At 44.6% G+C, this 19,826-nt stretch overlaps 1 protein-coding gene across 1 annotated transcript in view; it reads left to right on the top strand.

The window, feature by feature from the left end:
- The window catches only part of LOC126428177 (ubiquitin carboxyl-terminal hydrolase 29-like), a 415,671-nt gene that overhangs the window by 124,837 nt on the left and 271,008 nt on the right, over positions 1-19,826 (top strand). Inside the window, exon 3 of the mRNA XM_050090091.1 lies at positions 12,757-12,862. Coding sequence (XP_049946048.1) covers positions 12,803-12,862 — 60 coding nt within the window. The 5' untranslated portion in view covers positions 12,757-12,802. The remainder of the gene's footprint in view (positions 1-12,756; positions 12,863-19,826) is intronic.

Here is a 19,826-nt window from a genome sequence, read left to right as displayed (position 1 = left end):
AGGCCTACATTCTGGTCATAGATTTTACCATCAAAATTGAAATAGTTAAAAGAGAACACCAATTCTAAAGGCTCAACTGGTACAATTGTTTGTGTGGTACTCATCATTTTTTGTGTTAATACATTTCTTTTTATGGTTTAATAATTGACAACCAATGCTGTACAAGCACAATAGTCATGAGATGTTCAATTGACTCTTTTATTAGAACACGTTACGCGTTTCGGGATTACGCCCATGTTCAGACATCTGTTACAAAAAAGTACAAAACATAAGTGAACAGCACACTCAACGTCTCAACGTTACAGAAAATGAGATCTGGTCATGTGAGTTACATACCACAAACTTCAACTCCTTCCCAACCAACCAGGCGTACAGCCTTGACAACTCAAAGAAAGTGTCCAATAACATACGACTGCGACACATGCAGTCTTCAAGCAGAGCGTATACTGACGCTAAACAAGTCAATAAGCAGCGAAGCGCACTCGGTAGTGGGCGCTGAAGGTCATGTGCTCCATGCGCTCGCATGTAATTTGATAATAATATACTCAGCATATGCATCTAAGAGGGTGTAATTACGACTAACAATCGGAATAGTACTTCCGTACACGTTAACACTACAGGATTCTTAAATTTTTCATTTTTTTTAAAACTCCAAAATTGTTTTACATTGCCATACTATGCCTATAGCCAGAAGTGGCACAAGCACAACTCAAACCATATGTCAATCTAAAATAAATAATAAAGGGGGGGGGGAGTTCCTTCATGAATAAACCTTTCAACCTCTCAAATCTCTAAATTATTTCAGCCAAATTAAATACAACCAACATTATCCGTCATAAACTAAAAACCTGTGATCAGCTCGCGTACGCAAACGTCTTAGACGCTATCTGTTAAAGCCAACGGCAACCACATCGGCGGCAGCCATCCGCGTATCGAATTACAGCCAAGTGATACTCATGCGCCAAATAGAAGCCTTCAAACAACTTACCACCCCTCTACCACATGGAAAAAGTGTAATGGTGAGAGGAAGACCATTTTCATAAAATCCCAAAACACACGTGGGTTATACGCCATCGCTAATTTCACACACAATGATTGTCACCTGTATTGGGGAAGAAAAGCAACGCATAAGCATACGAACAATAAGTCAGGAAATTAATACCAAATGGTTTCAGATAACATATATCAACCATGATCGATTGTTTATCCCCTCCCGCCTCGTCCCCTCTTCTCAAAAGTTTGGAGTTTGAGGGAAATAGGGGTAGTTGAATCTAACGTGTCGCCCGGCTCTTTTGCGGACGGTTGATGGCTGATTGTGACACTTGCGCCGTTGTAGATAGAGGTCCTATATTTAGGCTGAATCGTTCGCCGTTGTTTTTGGGGAAGGAGAGCAGACAGCGAGGTCATCGGTCGCATCGGATTAGAGAAGGATGGGGAAGGAAGTCGGCCGTGCCCTTTCAGAGGAACCATCCCGGCATTTACCTGGAGTGATTTAGGGAAATAACGGAAAACCTAAATCAGGATGGCCGGACGCGGAATTGAACCGTCGTCCTACAGAATGCGAGTCCAGTGTCTAACCACTGCGCCTCCTCGCTCGGTCGTTCGCCGTGTTTTTTACAACTCTGAGGATTCGGTAGTGTTTACCTTTTGGGTGGCGAACATATTTACACATTTTATAATATTTCTTCTAATATACGTTATGTCGCATGTATGAAGTGTATCGAACAGTAATTTCTGTGTTTAGCGATATTTAGAATGTTCTTTCCATATAACAGAAAAAGTGAAATGTAATATTACACGGCTGTAGATGTTTGGGCTCGGAACTTTTGTGGTAGTGTGTAAATATTAAATGTAATGAGTTAAGAACTCGGTTAATGTCTTCAAATACGGGTGTTAAGCAGTGACAACCTGTGTGTTTATTTTTTAATCATAGTTGGTACTTTAAGAACTGCGACATTTTTATTGTACAGAGGGGGGGAAAGTATAGTTTCATGTTACAGTGAAAGGAATTTGCATTAACAGTTTTATCTATCACTTAATCAGTATTCATTTCATGTACTTTGTTTTTTGTTGAGTTCAGGTAAAATCATTATTCTTTGAAGTTTATGCTACTTGTGCAGGTTCCCTCACAATGACCGATCCGGTGTAAAAATATCTTAATTATAACTCGTCCATACCGTACCTACATAAGAAAGGACGGTAAGTAATATGCAGTTGCGGTATGGACGAGTTATAATTAAGATATTTTTACACTGGATCGGTCATTGTTAGGGAACCTGCACAAGTAGCATAAACTTCAAAGAATAATGATTTTACCTGAACTCAACAAAAAAACAAAGTACATGAAATGAATACTGATTAAGTGATAGATAAAACTGTTAATGAAAATTCGTTTCACTGTAACATGAAACTATACTTCCCCCCCCCCCCCCCCCCCTCTGTTCAATGAAAGTGTCGCAGTTCTTAAAGTACCAACTATGATTAAAAAATAAACACCACTGTTGCAAGGGCCTATATATGGGTAAACACTAATAAATAGGCACAGTTTGTCACTGCTTAACACTCGTATTTGAAGACATTCACCGAGTTCTTAACTCACTACATTTAATATTTACGCACTACCACAAAAGTTCCGATCCTACACTTCTACAGCCGTGTAATATTACATTTCACTTTTTCTGTTATGTGGAAAGAACATTCTAAATATCGCTAAATCAGATCAGGACCCTATGCAGGTCAGTCCATTACAGGGATGTTATTGTCGTGTAACCACTCCGCCACAGGCCGTGCATTATGAATATGTGCTCGATCGTGTTGTTAGATGCGATCGCCATCCCCGAATTGCTCTTTGGTGGGAAGCAATAAGGTGCTTAAAACATCAATATAGGCCTGTGCTGTGATAGTGCCACGCAAAACAACAAGGGGTGCAAGCCCCCTCCATGAAAAACACGACCACACCATAACATTAATGCCTCCGAATTTTACTGTTGCCACTACACGTGCTGGCAGATGGCGTTCACCAGGTATTCGCCATACCCACACCCTGCCATTGGATCGCCACATTGTATACCATGATTCGTCACTCCACACAGTGTGTTTCCACTGTTCAGTGGTACAATGTTTACACTCCTTACACCTTACTGGCGTGATGTGTGGCTTATGAGCAGCCGTTCGACCATGAAATCCAAGTTTTCTCACCTCCCGCCAAACTGTCATAGTACTTGCAGTAGATCCTGATGCAGTTTGGAATTTCTGTGTGATGGTCTGGATAGATGTGTGCCTATTACACATTACGACCCTCTCCAACTGTCTGTGGTCTTTGTCAGTCAACAGACGAAGTCGGCCTGTACGCTTTTGTGCTGTACGTGTCCCTTCACGTTTCCACTTCACTATCACATCGGAAACAGTGAACCTAGGGATGTTTAGGCGTCTGGAAATTTCGCGTTCAGACATATGACACAAATGACACCCAGTCCCTTGAACACTTTCGAAGTTCGTGTGTTCAGAGGGGCGCCACATTCTGCTCTCTGACGATGTCTAAAGGCTACTGAGGTCGCTGATATCCAGTACCTGCCAGTAGGTGGCAGCACAATTGACCTAATATGCCGGGTGATCAAAAAGTCAGTATAAATTTGAAAACTGAATAAATCACGGAATAATGTAGATAGTGAGGTACAAATTGACACGTATGCTTGGAATGACATTAGAACCAAAATAATACAAAAGTTCAAAAAACGTCCGACAGATGGCGCTTCATCTGATCAGAATAGCAATAATTAGCATAACAAAGTAAGACAAAGCAAAGATAATGATCTTTACAGGAAATTCTCAAATGATGGTGGACACCATCATTCCTCAACAATAGCTCTAGTTGGGGAATAATGTTGTGGACAGCACTGTAAAGCATGTCCGGAGTTATGGTGAGGCATTGGCGTCGGATGTTGGCTTTCAGCATCCCTAGATATGTCGGTCGATCACGATACACTTGCAACTTTAGGTAACCCCAAAGCCAATAATCGCACGGACTGAGGTCTGTGGACCTGGGAGGCCAAGCATGACGAAAGTGGCGGCTGAGCACACGATCATCACCAAACGACGCGCGCAAGACATCTTTCACGCTTCTAGCAATATGGGGTGGAGTGCCATCTTGCATTAAACCCATGTCATTCCAAGCGTGTGTGTCAATTTTTACCTCTCTATCTACATTATTCCGTGATTTATTCAGTTTTCAAATTTATACTGTCTTTTTGATCACCCGATATGTCATTTTGCAAGACGCCCCCACCTTGCAACACTTGCAATGGTCTGTTTGTACGGAAGCTGAAAAGGCACTCGCACTAAATGAGTGCAGTTCATGACATGAGACCAGTCCGCCATCGGTTTGTGCACAAAATTCGGATGTTCGCCCTGTATCGAAGCAGTTGGCCATCGTACCTTGCGACATGTTCGTTGGTTTGCTGTACCAGGAGTGGTAGTTTTTCTCTGGACAAGTAGTGGTGCAGGTTGAGAGTGAGTCTGCCGGAATCCTCAGTTGAGTCCGCATAAACCAGTGGTTCCCAACCTTTCTTAGACCATTACCCCTGTCTGCCGGAATCCTCCGTAAGTCCCTATAAACCAATGGTTTCCAACCTTTCTTAGACTATTACCCCTGAGAGCAATTAGACATTAGCTACTATTCCCACCTTCCCCCCTGCCGTCCGTTCCTCCCCCCCCCCCCCCCCCCCCCTACTCCCCCACATTATCACCAACCAACTTTAGCACCTAACTATACTGCAGAATGAAGGCTTTTTCTCGGAACATTATTATTTTAAAATGGTGAAACATGAATATTATTTAGTTTGTGTGTGTGTGTGTGTGTGTGTGTGTGTGTGGGGGGGGGGGGGGGGGTAGAATGAATGACGAAGGAATTCGTGGAGCATCGCAGGTGCTACCCACAACTCTTTCTCAGATAAGAAAGCTAACTGTCCATAGTCAGGACAGACACATGCTACGAAACATATTTCTCATGCATTGTTCATCTCCACTGCAGCACGTACTTGACTTGCAAACTGCAACCCCATTTAAAAACAACCAAGTTAAAATGTGTGCACCATACTTAGTGTTCGTAAATCACTTGATTGCTCCATTTCCTAGTTTTTAACTGGCATTTAATACGTATACAGAGTGCGTTCCACAAGTAATGCGATCAATTTTTTCTGACGCAACGGTATACCACAGCGTGTTTTAACCGGCTGGGCTAAGTGGAGGGGGGTGTTAGCTTCAAAACGCTCTTTCTCTCATTCGGCTGCGAGCTGCCGGAGAGCCAGGACGTGCGTTTCCCGTCAACCCCGTTTTGAGTTTATGTAACACGGCACAATGGGTCATTCTGGTACGCTATCAAATTTTGCGTTAAACTTGGGAAGTCCGCCACCGAAACGTTTCCATTACTTCAGCATGACTTTGGGACTGATTGCTTGTCCAAATCACAAGTTTTCCGATGGCACAAGTCGTTCACGGAGGCCCGAGAGGAGATCACCGACGATCTTCGCAGTGGACGGCCATCAACCGCACGGGTCGACGAAAATGTGACGCGTGTGCGCGTTTGTTTGAACTCTGACAGACGGCTGAGCCTTCAATTGATAGCACAAACTCTAAACATGTCAAAAACAACCATTTTCGGCATTGTGACCGAAGATTTGAACATGAGAAAGGTGTGTGCCAAACTCGTCCCAAAAGTGTTGACCGACGAACACAAACACATGCGAGTGCTTCGGTGCCGAGAAATGTTGGAAATGTGTGAAAATGATCTTCATTTTTTAAACTGACTTGTCACTGGTGATGAGTCGTGGATTTTTGAGTACGACCTTGAGACAAAAAGGCAGAGTTCAGAGTGGCACACCCCACCGTCACCCCGTCCCAAGAAGGCACGCATGAGCAAGTCCAGGATCAAAACCATGCTTGTTGTCTTCTCTCGTGTCAGAGGCATTGTCCACCACGAATTCGTACCTACCGGGACTACAGTTAACTCAGCTTTCTACTTGGAAGTGCTCAAAAGACTGAAAAGGAGGGTCTCGCGCTGCCGAAGCGACATCGAGGACACGTGGAAAGTTCAGCACGACAACGCGCCGAGTCACAGCGCCTTCATTGTCAACGACTTCTTGGCCGGGACCAAGACTCCATTGGTTCCCCAGCCTCCCTACAGTCCTGACCTGGCTCCTGCTGACTTTTTGTTTGTTTCCTCGGTTAAAAGGAGTCATCAAAGGAAAACACTGGGACACGATTGAAAGCATCCAGGCGCATGTTACATCAGCTCTAAACGACATTCCGGAAAAGGCATTCCAGGATGCCTTACAGGCATGGAAACACCACCTCCAAAAGTGTGTCGAAGCAAGAGGGTGCTATTTTGAAAATTTTTGATTATTTGTACGAATATATTCAATAAATGATTTTTTATGAATTTGGTCGCATTACTTATGGGACACACCTTGTATGTCTCACTTACCATCAGCGATGTACGGCACAAAGCACAATGCACGTGTGTGCTGAGTGAACTATGTGAGGGACATGTAACCTCCGCCGCATTAATGCTGCTAATTGAGAAAAAGAATTATTGATAACTTATATAATGAAAATTGCAGTCTTTCAAAATTGTGATAGTAGTAATGACCTTTTCAAGATAATTTAGTTTCGTACTGAAAGTGAACCGAATCATTTAGTTTTTATACATCAGAAAACTTCATTTTACCTCTAAGGAGGTAATTACCCCAAGTTGGGAACCACTGCCATAAACCATTTCAGTCAACGATGCACTGATGTCAGCTTTAGAAGGCCTCGGTTGTACACTGAAGCGTCAACGAAATGCGTGTTCAAAGTATGGAAATATGTAAACAGGCAAAATACGGTGCTGCGATCGGCAACGCTTATGTAAGACAAGTGTCAGGTGAAGTTGTTAGATCGCTTACTGATGCTAAAATGACAGGTTATCAAGATTTGAGTGAGTCTGAACGTGGTGTTATAATCGGTGCACGAGCGATGGGACGCAGCTACTCCGAGGTAGCGATGAATTGGGGATGTTTCCGCACGACTATTTTCCGATGGACTTGGCCAATTCCAGCAGGACAATGCGACACTCCACACGTCCAGAATTGCTACAGAGTGGCTCCAGGAACACTCTTCCGAGTTTAAATACTTCCACTGGCCACCAAGCTCCCCAGACATGTACATTATTTAGCATATCTGGGATGCCTTTCAACGTGTTGTTCAGAAGAGATCTCCACCCCCTCGTACTCTTACGGACAGCCCTGCAGGATTCATGGTGTCAGTTCCCTCCAGCTCTACTTTAGACATTAGTCGAGCCCACGTCACGTCGTGTTGCGGCACTTCTGCGTGCTCGCGGGGGCCCTACACGATATTAGGCAGGTGTAGCACTTTCTTTGGCTCTTCATTGTAAATAACTGTAATATCTGCATAAAGTCTAAGCTTACTATTCATATTTTCTGCAAGATCATTGATATACGATATTAACAGCAAGGGTCCCAACACACTTCCTTGGGGCACACCTGAAGTCAGTTCTACATATGACGATGAGATAACACGTTGCGTCCTCCCTACCTAAAAGTCCTGAGTCCAGTCACAAATTTCACTTGATACCACGTGTGATCGTTCTTTTGACAATAAGCGTAGGCGTGTTACTCAGTCAAGTGCTTTTCGGAAATCAAGAAATACTTTATTTATATGGCTTCCTCGATTCATAGCTTTCGGGATGTCATGTGAGAAAAGAGCGAGTCGGGTTTCACTGGATAAATGTTTTCGAAATCCATGCTGGTTGACATTGATGGAGTCATTCTGTCCAAGATACCTCATTATGTGTGAGCTCCGAGTATGTTCTAAGATTTTCCAACAAATCGGTGTCAAGGATGTTGGACGGTAGTTTTGTGTATCACTTCTACTACCCTTCTTGTAGATCGGTGTGTCCTGTGCCTACTACCCTTCTTGTAGATCGGTGTATCCTGTGCTGTTTTTCCCGAGGAATCTAAGAGGGTGAGTCAAATGGAAACCTTAAATTTGTAATAACAAATCGAAATTTCCCGCCGTTATCCTGTAAGTTGGTAAGAGTGCTAGAAGCAGCGCGCAGAATGGCCTGTAGGTGGCAGCATAGTGCAGATGCATACATATCGTCGCAGTATCAGTATAAAGATGGCCGCCCCACTTGCGACTTGCACCAGGGAAGAACGGCGTTCTGTTATTCGGTTTTTGCGTAGTGAAGGTGTGAAACCTATTGAAATTCACCGACGAATGCAGGTTCAGTACGGTGACGCATGTTTGTCACAGCAACAAGTCTACGAATGGAGTAGGAAGTTCGCAAATAGTGTGACTTCAGTGGAAGATGCTCCTCGTCCAGGTCAGCCACAACGAGTTGTGACTCCACAGAACATTGCAGCAGTTGAAACCATAGTGAAGGTAAACCGCCGAGTGACACCGAATGATATTGCAGCGTGTTTACAGATTAGTCATGGGTCAGCACACCACATTGTCAATGATGTGCTCCAGTTTCACAAAGTGTCTGCAGGATGGGTGCCACGGCGGCTGACTCGTGACATGAGAGAACGACGTGTTGGTGCTTGTGAAGAACTTCTTCGGCGCTTTGAACGAGAAGGTGATGGCTTCCTTACAAGAGTCGTTACTGGGGACGAAACCTGGGTTCACTTCCACCAACCGGAAGTGAAGAAAGCGAGCAAGGAATGGCGCCATTCCTCAACACCAAAACCAAAGAAGTTTCGAACAGAACCATTAGCAGGGAAGCGGTTATGCTTGACTCTCTTTTGAGACGAAAAAGGCGTCATTTTGGAGCATTACATGCCTAGAGGGACCACTGTCACCAGTGCACAGATCTGCAAAAAAAAAAAATCATCTGCGGCCTGCAATCAAATCAAAGCAATGTGGATTGCTGTCAGCAGGTGTCCTTTTGTAACATGACAATGCAAGGCCCCACACTGCCCGTACAACAGTTGCAACAATCACAGACTTGCATTTTAAGTGTCTTCCTCATCCACCATACTCACCAGAGTTTGCCCCAATTGATTTCCACGTGTCTGGACCACTCAAAGACCCAATGGGAGGAAAGAGGTTCCTTTCTGATGAAGAGGTACGCCACGCGGTGCACGAGTGGGTGCGCGGACTACCAAAAGAATTTTTTTCTAAAGGAATTTATGCCCTGGAGGACTTGCATTGAGCGTGGAGGAGATTATGTTGGAAAGTGATACAGCTTTGTACCACTTCTGCACAATAAATAATATTTAAAAAAATATTTAAGGTTTTCATTTGACTCACCCTCGTATCATAGGTCATAATTAGAAGAGGGGTTAATTCGGAAAAAATTCACTATAAAATCTGATAGGGATTTCATCAGGCACTGGAGTTTCGTTCAGTTTTCACGATTTCAGCTGTTTCTCAACACTGCTGACGCTAATACTTATTTCATTCACCTTTTCAGTGGTATGAGGATTAAAGTGGGGCAGTTCTCCTAGTTTTTCCTTTGAAAAGCAACATTTGAAAGTGGAGTTATACATTTCAGCTTTTCCTTTGCCACCCTCAGTTTCATTTGCTGTGTCATTCGCTAAGCACTGGAAACTAACTTTAGTGCCATCGCATACGACCATAATTTTCTGGGGTTTTGTGAAACATCAAGTGACAGTATTGTGCTGCGGTAGTCACTGAAAGCATCACGCATTACTCTTTCGACAGCCAAACAGATTTCATTCAGCATCTCCTTGTTTATAGCCCTACGCTTTATTTTACACCTATTAATGTAGTAATCTGTTTCTTAACAGTCATTGTATACTATGGAGGGTCCCCATCCATCTGAGCCATCGAGGGCACAGAGGAAAGAACAGACACCATATCCATATAAGTATACAGGGTGTTACAAAAAGGTACGGCCAAACTTTCAGAGAACATTCCTCACACACAAAGAAAGAAAAGATGTTATGTTTGACATGTGTCCGGAATCTCTTAATTTCCATGTTAGAGCTCATTTTAGTTTCGTCAGTATGTACTGTATATACTCGATTCACCGCCAGTTGGCCCAATTGAAGGAAGGTAATGATAACTTGGGTGCTTGTGTTGACATGCGACTCATTGCTCTACAGTACTAGCATCAAGCACATCAGTACGTAGCATCAACAGGTTAGTGTTAATCACGAACGTGGTTTTGCAGTCAGTGCAATGTTTACAAATGCGGAGTTGGCAGATGCCCATTTGATGTATGGATTAGCACGGGGCAATAGCCGTGGCGCGGTACGTTTGTATCGAGACAGGTTTCCAGAACGAAGGTGTACCGACAGGAAGACGTTCGAAGCAATTGATCGGCGTCTTAGGGAGCACGGAACATTCCAGCCTATGACTCGCGAAAGGGGAAGACCTAGAACGACGAGGACACCTGCAATGGACGAGGCAATTCTTCGTGCAGTTGACGATAACCCTAATGTCAGCGTCCTAGAAGTTAGTGCTGTACAAGGTAACGTTGACCACGTCACTGTATGGAGAGTGCTACGGGAGAACCAGTTGTTTCCGTACCATGTACAGCGTGTGCAGGTACTATCAGCAGCTGATTGGCCTCCACGGGTACACTTCTGCGAATGGTTCATCCAACAATGTGTCAATCCTCACTTCAGTGCAAATGTTCTCTTTGCGGATGAGGCTTCATTCCAACTTGATCAAATTGTAAATTTTCACAATCAACATGTGTGGGCTGACGAGAATCCGCACGCAATTGTGCAACCACATCATCAACACAGATTTTCTGTGAACGTTTGGGCAGGCATTGTTGGTGATGTATTGATTGGGCCCCATGTTCTTCCACCAACGCTAAATGGAGCACGTTATCATGATTTCATACGGGATACTCTACCTGTGCTGCTAGAACATGTGCCTTTACAAGTACGACACAACATGTGGTTCGTGCACGATGGAGCTCCTGCACATTTCAGTCGAAGTGTTCGTACGCTTCTCAACAACAGATTCGGTGTCCGATGGATTGATAGAGGCGGACCAATTCCGTGGCCTCCACGCTCTCCTGACCTCAACCCTCTTGACTTTCATTTATGGGGGCATTTGAAAGCTCTTGTCTACGCAACCCCGGTAACAAATGTAGAGACTCTTCGTGCTCGTATTGTGGACGGCTGTGATACAATACGCCATTCTGCAGGGCTGCATCAGCGCATCAGGGATTCCATGCGACGGAGGGTGGATGCACGTATCCTCGCTACCGGAGGATATTTTGATCATTTCCTGTAACAAAGTGTTTGAAGTCACGCTGGTACGTTCTGTTGCTGTGTGTTTCCATTCCATGATTAATGTGATTTGAAGTAATAAAATGAGCTCTGACATGGAAAGTAAGCGTTGCCGGACACATCCACATAACATATTTTCTTTCTTTGTGTGTGAGGAATGTTACCTGAAAGTTTGGCCGTACCTTTTTGTAAGAGCCTGTATAGTTCTGGCAACACCAGCAGACATATTCCCCGAACTCTTACGGGACTTGGTGAGAATGCCTTCCACTAGTAATGAGTGTGTTGGGGTGGGACACTACGAGTGTAGGACATACAAGGTGAGAATGTCGGGCTCGCGGGAGGCGTGCCAGAGATAAATCCCTGCAGTTGCACTATCCTCTGTGCCCTCGGTGGCTCAGATGGATAGAGCGTCTGCCACGTAAGCAGGAGATCCAGGGTTCGAGTACAGGTCGGGGCACACATTTTCACCTGTCCCCGTTGATATATCAACGCCCGTTAGCAGCTAAAGGTATTAATATAATTCTAATTTCGCTGTAGACGGCTGCAGGTCATCAGTGGTGTCTGTTCTTTCTGACATGTCTGTATATTTAATTTCAGTTTCAGCGAGCTGATTTGTGGACTGAAGATTATTGACCAGCGTGTTCTCAAAACTTTTTGGCTGTTCGCACAAATAATTTTCAGGCCTTTGTAAAAGGCTGTGGTATCCAAAAAATCGCACAACATTACCAAACATTTCAACTTATAATAGTGAATGATAAACTTAATGTTTATATTTTTACCCGCCACACGGCACTAGGGCCGGCCGAATGTTTCATTTGGGCCGCATTAGGCTTGCGAGCCGCAATTTGACAACCACTGTTAGAAGAGTGACGATGCCAGGTAGGCGGTGGGGAGACACACGAGTTCATACCAGCCTGTACCCCGCAACCTTCATGTGCTGACGCAGGATGTGTGTCAGACACGGCAACAAATTCCGAGGCTGTTTAATTCCATGTCACAACGAATTCAAGATATTAGTTGTATCCAGTTGTGTTGTGCTTCCCCTATACAAAATATTTAAACACTAATAGCCAAGCTGTTCTAGGCGCTTCAGTCTGGAACCGCGCGACCGCTACGGTCGCAAGTTTGAATCCTGCCTTGGGCATGGATGTGTGTGATGTCCTTAGGTTAGTTAGGTTTAAGTAGTTCTAAGTTCTAGGGGACTGATGACCTCAGATGTTAAGTCCCATAGTGCTCAGAGCCATTTGAACCACTAATAGTCATATGAACTCCTATCTTGAAAACAAATATTACTTTGTGAATGTATGCTTTCCTGGCGTATACAGCTGGTGAAGAGTTCTCGGGCTTCCAGACACCGCCACCCGGCTGGAAGCCCGAGAACTCTTCGCCAAATATTACTTTATTTTTTCTTGTGTCAATTTGCTATTGGCTGTGTAATAGGAACTTCATTTTATCTTTATTTAGAGATCTTTCTTTTTCTTTGTAGATATGTTTGCTGCAGTATTCTGCTGGATCCACTCCTGATATTAAAGATGCCGGGATCAAAGAAGTTGCGGCCTGATAGGCTAGATTCGACCGATATGGGGGAAAAGGTAAGCTCTTAGTAAATATATTTAATTTTCTACGAGGTTTATTCGGAAAGTAAGGAACGATCTGTCGCAAAATGGAAAATACAGTGAAAATGTGATGAAGCTTTGCACAGATGCATTGGGCACTTTGTCCAGTACGCCCATCGATCGCATCATGTCGCTCTTTTTAGTTCTGAGCTCACTGTGAGAACATAAGGATGGCTAGAAATTAGCGTCTCCCGCCAAGAGTGAGGGCCTGGCGAAAGATTTCGCCTGAAGCTATGCCATCCACATAACATAACTGTCAGGTGGTTCGTTCTACACGACAATTCTCGGCCGCACTCTGCAGGGGCAATGAAGATGTTCCTGCCGCGTTTTCAATGGGAAGTATTTGATCGCCCACAATAGAGCCCGTAATTGGCTACAACTGAGGTTCATCTCTGCTCAACTGAACCGCTGGCTATGAAGACAATATTTTGACACAGACAACGAACTGCAGTCCAGAGTAGAAAATTGTCGAAAAGCACTCGCGGCTGTCTTCTATAACGAGGGAATTGAAAAGTTGGTACAACGCTACGACAGATATCTAAGTCTGAGCGACGACTGTATAGAGATGTAGTTGGAAGGTGTAGCTAACTGTTGCAAATAAAACAGTTTTGATTTTCACAGTGGTTTCCATTTCGCGACCTATAGTTCCTTACCTACCGAATAGCCCTCGTATTTCAAATTACATGTAATTGCAACAAGGACGCTCCACGAAAACTAGACACTCCTTCTATACGACGAATACAGTAACTATCTTTTATTGAATTAGTGTCTTCCTAGCCCCTTATCGAATGAAGACCTATATAATTTGATGTTACAGGTATGAATTCATACGGGATACTTCACATAGTTAATTGTGATACTTGAACAGTGGATTTGATAATTGCAACGCCTCTACTTTCATAAAAAAGATGAATTTTTGATGGATGAGCATTCTATCGCCAACTCAGTGAATTGTGAAGGTGTTATTCTCTTGACTACCATCTAAACTATTGTGGATCTGTTGAAGAAGTAGGTTGTGAAAATGCAACTTTTAGACAGTCCTCTGGCTTGTGAGCAGTGACTGCACATCATATCATCTTGTACCTCATCGTCGTTCTTACGTAACTGTTTCTTTTTGATCAACTATAGCATAGGACTATTATGCCTGCGAGCAATTTTTGTTCGTATCGTAGATGCAGGCCATTTAATTAATAAGTAGAAACGACCGTATTGGAAGTCATATTCCTTCCCCTTGTCTGAGCCTTTGAAGCGACTTAGCGTACCTTTTACGGGGGGGACCTGCAATTTAAATTAGGCTCTGAAACTTTTCACCTTAAAAAAGCCCTTGCAACGGGGGAAACAAGTGGTAAGCTACATAAACAGGAGGCAAAAGTTTACTTCAGGGTACATTCAGCTCTTACATTTCATACTGCTGTTGGTAACGGTTTCCTGTGACGAACACTCGCAAGTGAAGATGACGAATCGTTAAGTCGTCTGTAGGTAGCCAATCACATTGCTCTGTCATTACTTCTTGTGCTTCATAAATGAAGGTGGCTGCTATTTCGTGCTGTTAGGACCCAAGTTACCCACATTCTCGGAAACTGCGCCAAATTCCGAGTGGAGTAGCTGTTTGCATCGACGAGCGTAGACATCGGGATACGCTATATAGCTGTTAGTTACTACAATGTTTTATCTAACTTTCGTATACTTTAGCCGCGCGGGGTAGCCACGCGGTCTTAGGCGTCGTATCACGGTGCGGGCGGCTTCCCCCCGTTGGAGGGTCGACTCCTCCCTCGGGCATATATATATATATATATATATATATATATATATATATATATCTGTGTGTGTGTGTGTGTGTGTGTGTGTGTGTGTTGTACTTAGCGTAAGTTAGGACCGATGACCTCGGCAGTTTGGTCACTTAAGAATTCACACACATTTGAAAATTTTTTTCGTTGCCTTCGCCAACTCACAACCAATTTACCACTGTCCAACCTAATATTGAAAGGGGGCTCAGCTATAGATCAATGTGTCACTACCGTATATATACAGAAGCGCGATAGAAAGTGGTTTAGGCATGCGTTTTCAAATACAGAGATGTGTAAACAGGCAGAATACGGCGCTGCGGTCGGCAACGCCTGCATAAGACAACAAGTGTCTGGCGCAGTTGTTAAATCGCTTACTGCTGGTACAATGGCAGTTATCAAGATTTAAATGAGTCGGCGCACGGGCGATGGGACACAGCATCTCCGAGGTGGCGATGAAGTGGGGATTTTCCCGTACGACCATTTCAAGATCAGCATCATAGAAGTGCAGCCCTTCCGCAAATAGCTGCAGATTTCAATGCTGGGCCATCAACAAGTGTCAGCGTGCGAACCCTTCTACGAAACATCGATATGGGCTTTCGGAGCCGAAGGCCTACTCTTATACCCTTGCTGACTGCACGACAAACCTTTAAGCCTCGCCTGGGTCCGTTAACGCCGACATTGGACCGTTGATATCTGGAAACATGTTGCTTGCTCGGAGGGGTCTCGTTTCAAATTGTATCGAGCGGATGGCTATGTACGGGTATGGAGACAACCTTATGAATCCATGGACCCTGCCTGTCAGTAGGGGACTGTTCAAGCTGGTGGAGGCTCTGTAATGGTGTGGGGCGTTCGCAGTTGGAGTGATATGGGGCCCCTGATACGTCTAGATACGACTCTTGACAGGTGACACGTACGAAAGCATCCTGTCTGATCACCTGCATTCATTCATGCCCATTGTTCATTCCGACGGACTTGGGCAGTTCCAGCAGAACAATGCGACACCCCAAATGTCCAGAAATGCCACAGAGTGGCTCCAGGAACACCCTTCTGAGTTTAAACACTTCAGCTGGCCACGAAACTCCCCAGACATGAACATTAATGAACATATCTGGGATGCCTTGCAACGTGTTGTTCAGAAGAGATCTCCACCCCCTTGTTACTCTTGCGGATTTATGGACAGCCGTGCAGGATTCATGGTGTCAGTTCCCTCCAGCACCACTTTAGACATTAGTGGAGCCCATGCCATGTCACGTTGCGGCACTTCTGCGTGCTCACGGGGGGGGGGGGGGTCTACACGATGTTAGGCAGGTGTAGCAGTTTCTTCAGTGTATAAAGCCTGTGAACACCAATGCACAGTTGTGGTAACAAGTTAAAGCACGTTCGGTCATCAGAACTCAGCGTGCATTCAGGAAACAGTTCAACATCGCGCTTGCAGGTCGTGTTCATCATGGGAAATAAATTGCTATGTGGGTAGACACCGTTATGGATACTGGAAGTGTGCAGAAATAGAAACCAGAACCTTTGAAGAACCACCGGAACGCCTGAAAACATCGAGAGGGCAAGAAAGTTGATTTTGAATTCCCCCAACCTATCTGCACGCGAACACGAGTTGCTCTTGCAATTTCTGAACGCACAGTGAGACGAATTTTTCACGAAGAGTTGAAATTTCATCCGTATCAACTGTCAGTGATGCGCACACTTCATCCATGTGATTTTGTTTCACGAAAAAATGCGTGTGAAGCCACGATCGTTGAGCTGCCTCATGACGCCATAGTGTTTTTCAGCGACGGGGCGCATTTTCATTTGTGTGGCTGCGTGAATAAACAAAATATCCGGCCCTGGAGTGACAAGAAACCCCGACAACTTCATGAACAGCCCCTGCATACAGAACGTGTGACTGTTTAGTGTACACTATCTAAAATTGGCATTATTGGCCCACGGTTTTTCGAACAGAACGATAAGGCAGTGACGGTCACTTCTGAGCGTTACGTTCAGATGATTGAAACATTTTTTATTCCAGAACTTGAAGAAATGGATGAAGAAATGGATGTGGGTGGTCTGTTTCCAACAAGATGGCGCCACAGCTCACACGGCACGAACGTCGATGACAATGTTGCGCGAACACTTCCCCGATCGTCTCATCCATTTGAGCGGCGATCTCCAGTGGACAGTAGCGTTGCTGTCTGTGGATAACGGGGTCCCGGGTTCAATTCCCGGCTGTGTTGAGGATTTTCTCTGCGCGATGACTGGGTGTTTTTGTTGTCCTCATCATTTCATCACCATCATCATTATCATTATTCGTGACAGTTGCTAGATTACAATGAGTTAAAAATTGGACTGTGTAAAAATTGGGACTTTGTACGGGCGCTAATGACCGCGCAGTTAAGCGCCCCCCAAACTAAACGTAAACATCCAGTGGCCAGCACGCTCGACAGATTTAGCGCCATGCGACTTTTCTTATGGGACCATCTCAAATCCTTGGTGTATACCAATCGTCCGCAGATTCTGGCGGGCCGACTTCTGTGGCCGAGCGGTTCTAGGGGCTTCAGTCTGGAACCGCGCAACCGCTACGGTCGCAGGTTCGAATCCTGCCTCGGGCGTGGATGTGTGTGATGTCCTCAGGTTAGTTAGGTTTAAGTAGTTCTAAGTTCTAGGGGACTGATGACCTCAGATGTTAAGTCCCATAGTGCTCTGAGCCAGACTCTGGTGGAGCTACGGAACAATATTCGTGTTGCTGTTGCCAACATCGACAGAGAAGTGTTGGAAAAAGTGGACCGAAACTTCCGATTTTGAATCTCCAAATGCATTGAGCGGAACGGAGGCCACCTTCAAGATAGCGTTTTCAAAACTTAATGAAACAAAACTTTAGATGTTTCTCTTTGTAAAGAAAAAAGAATTAAACTGATGTCTCTAATAAAACTTCCCGGCCGATTAATACTGTGTGCCAGACAGAGACTCGAACTCGAGACCTTTGTCTTTCGCGGGCACGTGCTATACCATGTGACCTACCCAAGTATGACTCACGCCCCCCCTTCACAGCTTTACTTCTGCCAGTATCTCGCCTCCTACCTTCCAAACTTTACAGAAGCTCTCCTGCGAACCATGCAGAACTAGCACTCCTGAAAGAAAGGATATAGCGGAGACATGGCTTAGCCACAGCCTGGGGGATGTTTCCAGAATGAGATTTTCACTCTGCAGCGGAGTGTGCGCTGATATGAAACTTCCTGGCAGATTAAAACCGTGTGCCCGACCGAGACTCGAGCTCGGGACCTTTGCGACCTTTGCATTTCGCGGGCAAGTGCTCTACCATCTGAGCTACCGAAGTACGAAGCACTTGCCCGCGAAAGGCAAAGGTCCCGAGTTCGAGTCTCGGTCGGGCACACGGTTTTAATCTGCCAGGAAGTTTCATATCAGCGCACACTCCGCTGCAGAGTGAAAATCTCATTCTGGAAACATCCCCCAGGCTGTGGCTAAGCCATGTCTCCGCTATATCCTTTCTTTCAGGAGTGCTAGTTCTGCATGGTTCGCAGGAGAGCTTCTGTAAAGTTTGGAAGGTAGGAGACGAGATACTGGCAGAAGTAAAGCTGTGAGTACCGGGCGTGAGTCGTGCTTCGGTAGCTCAGATGGTAGAACACTTGCCCGCGAAAGGCAAAGGTCTCGAGTTCGACTCTCGGTCCTGCACACAGTTTTAATCTGCCAGGAAGTTTAGTTCCCGCGTTGTACCCTGTACTTTGAAGGGTATAATAGTGTTATTTGAAAAAAAAGTGAAATCTTTGGTAGATAAAAAAAAATCACTCTCACTATCTTTCTCATACACCTCGAACTTACCCTAGCATAGGCCTATTGAAATTGTTTTGTGTTAAGGCTACTTGAAAAATGAATTTGATATGAGGTATGAACTAAGGCGAATTAAAGAAAAAGAAAGAAAAAGTGCGCAGTAACGCCATGTGTCTGGTACATTAAGAACGCCATGTGTCTGGTACATGACGCTCTATCAACATCCGAATGGAGAATATTCTCAAACAGTACTTGACTTCAGACTTCCAGTATGTGTTGACAATACTGTGAATATTTTGAGGACTATCAGTACTGCGGGCCAGTACTTCTAGTACTGAAAATAAGTCGACAGGTGCCGTCAGAAGGTCAATATATAGACGGTTTCACAATATTATTGTACATTTGTAAGCCTCTCACGGCTACGGTCACAGTGGCGGAGACATCGGGAGATTCCGCCGTCGACAGACATCGGTCGAAGGCGACCGATCTTTCCAAATCAATACGCCAGCACGTGTGCGGTCTCTGTGCCACGCCCGAACGCGCAGACTTCGGAGGATGGTATGTGGAATTCAGATCAGTCTGTTTTCTTCGTTGGAACTGGAGGAACATTCACGAACGTTAAAAATGGATTGGGAGAAATTTTAAAGTTCAGGACAAGAAAGGAGTGCTTTGTGGCGTCCTAAGAGTGAGAAATGTAATAACAGGGATATATCTGTGAATCTATGCTCTGAAATCGTACTTTATTGGAAACCGCAATCCTCCAACAACTTAAAAAATCAGTAATAATTAATTGAAAGTTACCGTACATTACGGTAAGCATGTTCTGTGCCTATCTAGCCAATTTAGCCTCTGCTCTTTGCGTGCCAACTGCAACACAGGCAAAATCTGTATTGGAAATTTTAAGTCTAGATTATAGCGTCAGAAAATTGTATGCTCAAGAGTCAGAGGTGCCGTATGTCAGTTCTGGTGTTTAAAGTTTATGTGCAGGATCTTTTTTGGGTTGTCGTAGGTGGGCACTAGCTGTCTAGGCGTTATTATTACTGCATACAAGCGTTTTTATGGCAGTGGACTGGTAAGTTTGTTGTGTGTGTTTCTACTTTCCAGTGCTGTACGTGTTCAGGTAGTCTTATTCTATATTTTATATTTGTCTTTCACATGTATGCTGAAAAGGCCAGCAGTGAAGGCTAACTGACGTATGTCTATTTTGCTGAAGGCACTTTAAGGTGCTGCAGTGTATTTGCAATCTTGCTTTCCAGTGTCGCCGTGAATAATTTCGAGTATGAAATGACCGTTTCTCATTTCTTCTCATATACAGGGTGGTCCATTGATAGTGACCGAGCCAAATATCCCACGAAATAAGCGTCAAAAGAAAAAAC

This window comes from Schistocerca serialis, chromosome 12, assembly GCF_023864345.2.
Source record: "Schistocerca serialis cubense isolate TAMUIC-IGC-003099 chromosome 12, iqSchSeri2.2, whole genome shotgun sequence".
In the NCBI taxonomy this organism is placed as follows: Eukaryota; Metazoa; Arthropoda; class Insecta; order Orthoptera; family Acrididae; genus Schistocerca; species Schistocerca serialis.
This window is presented reverse-complemented; position numbering and strand designations above follow the sequence as displayed.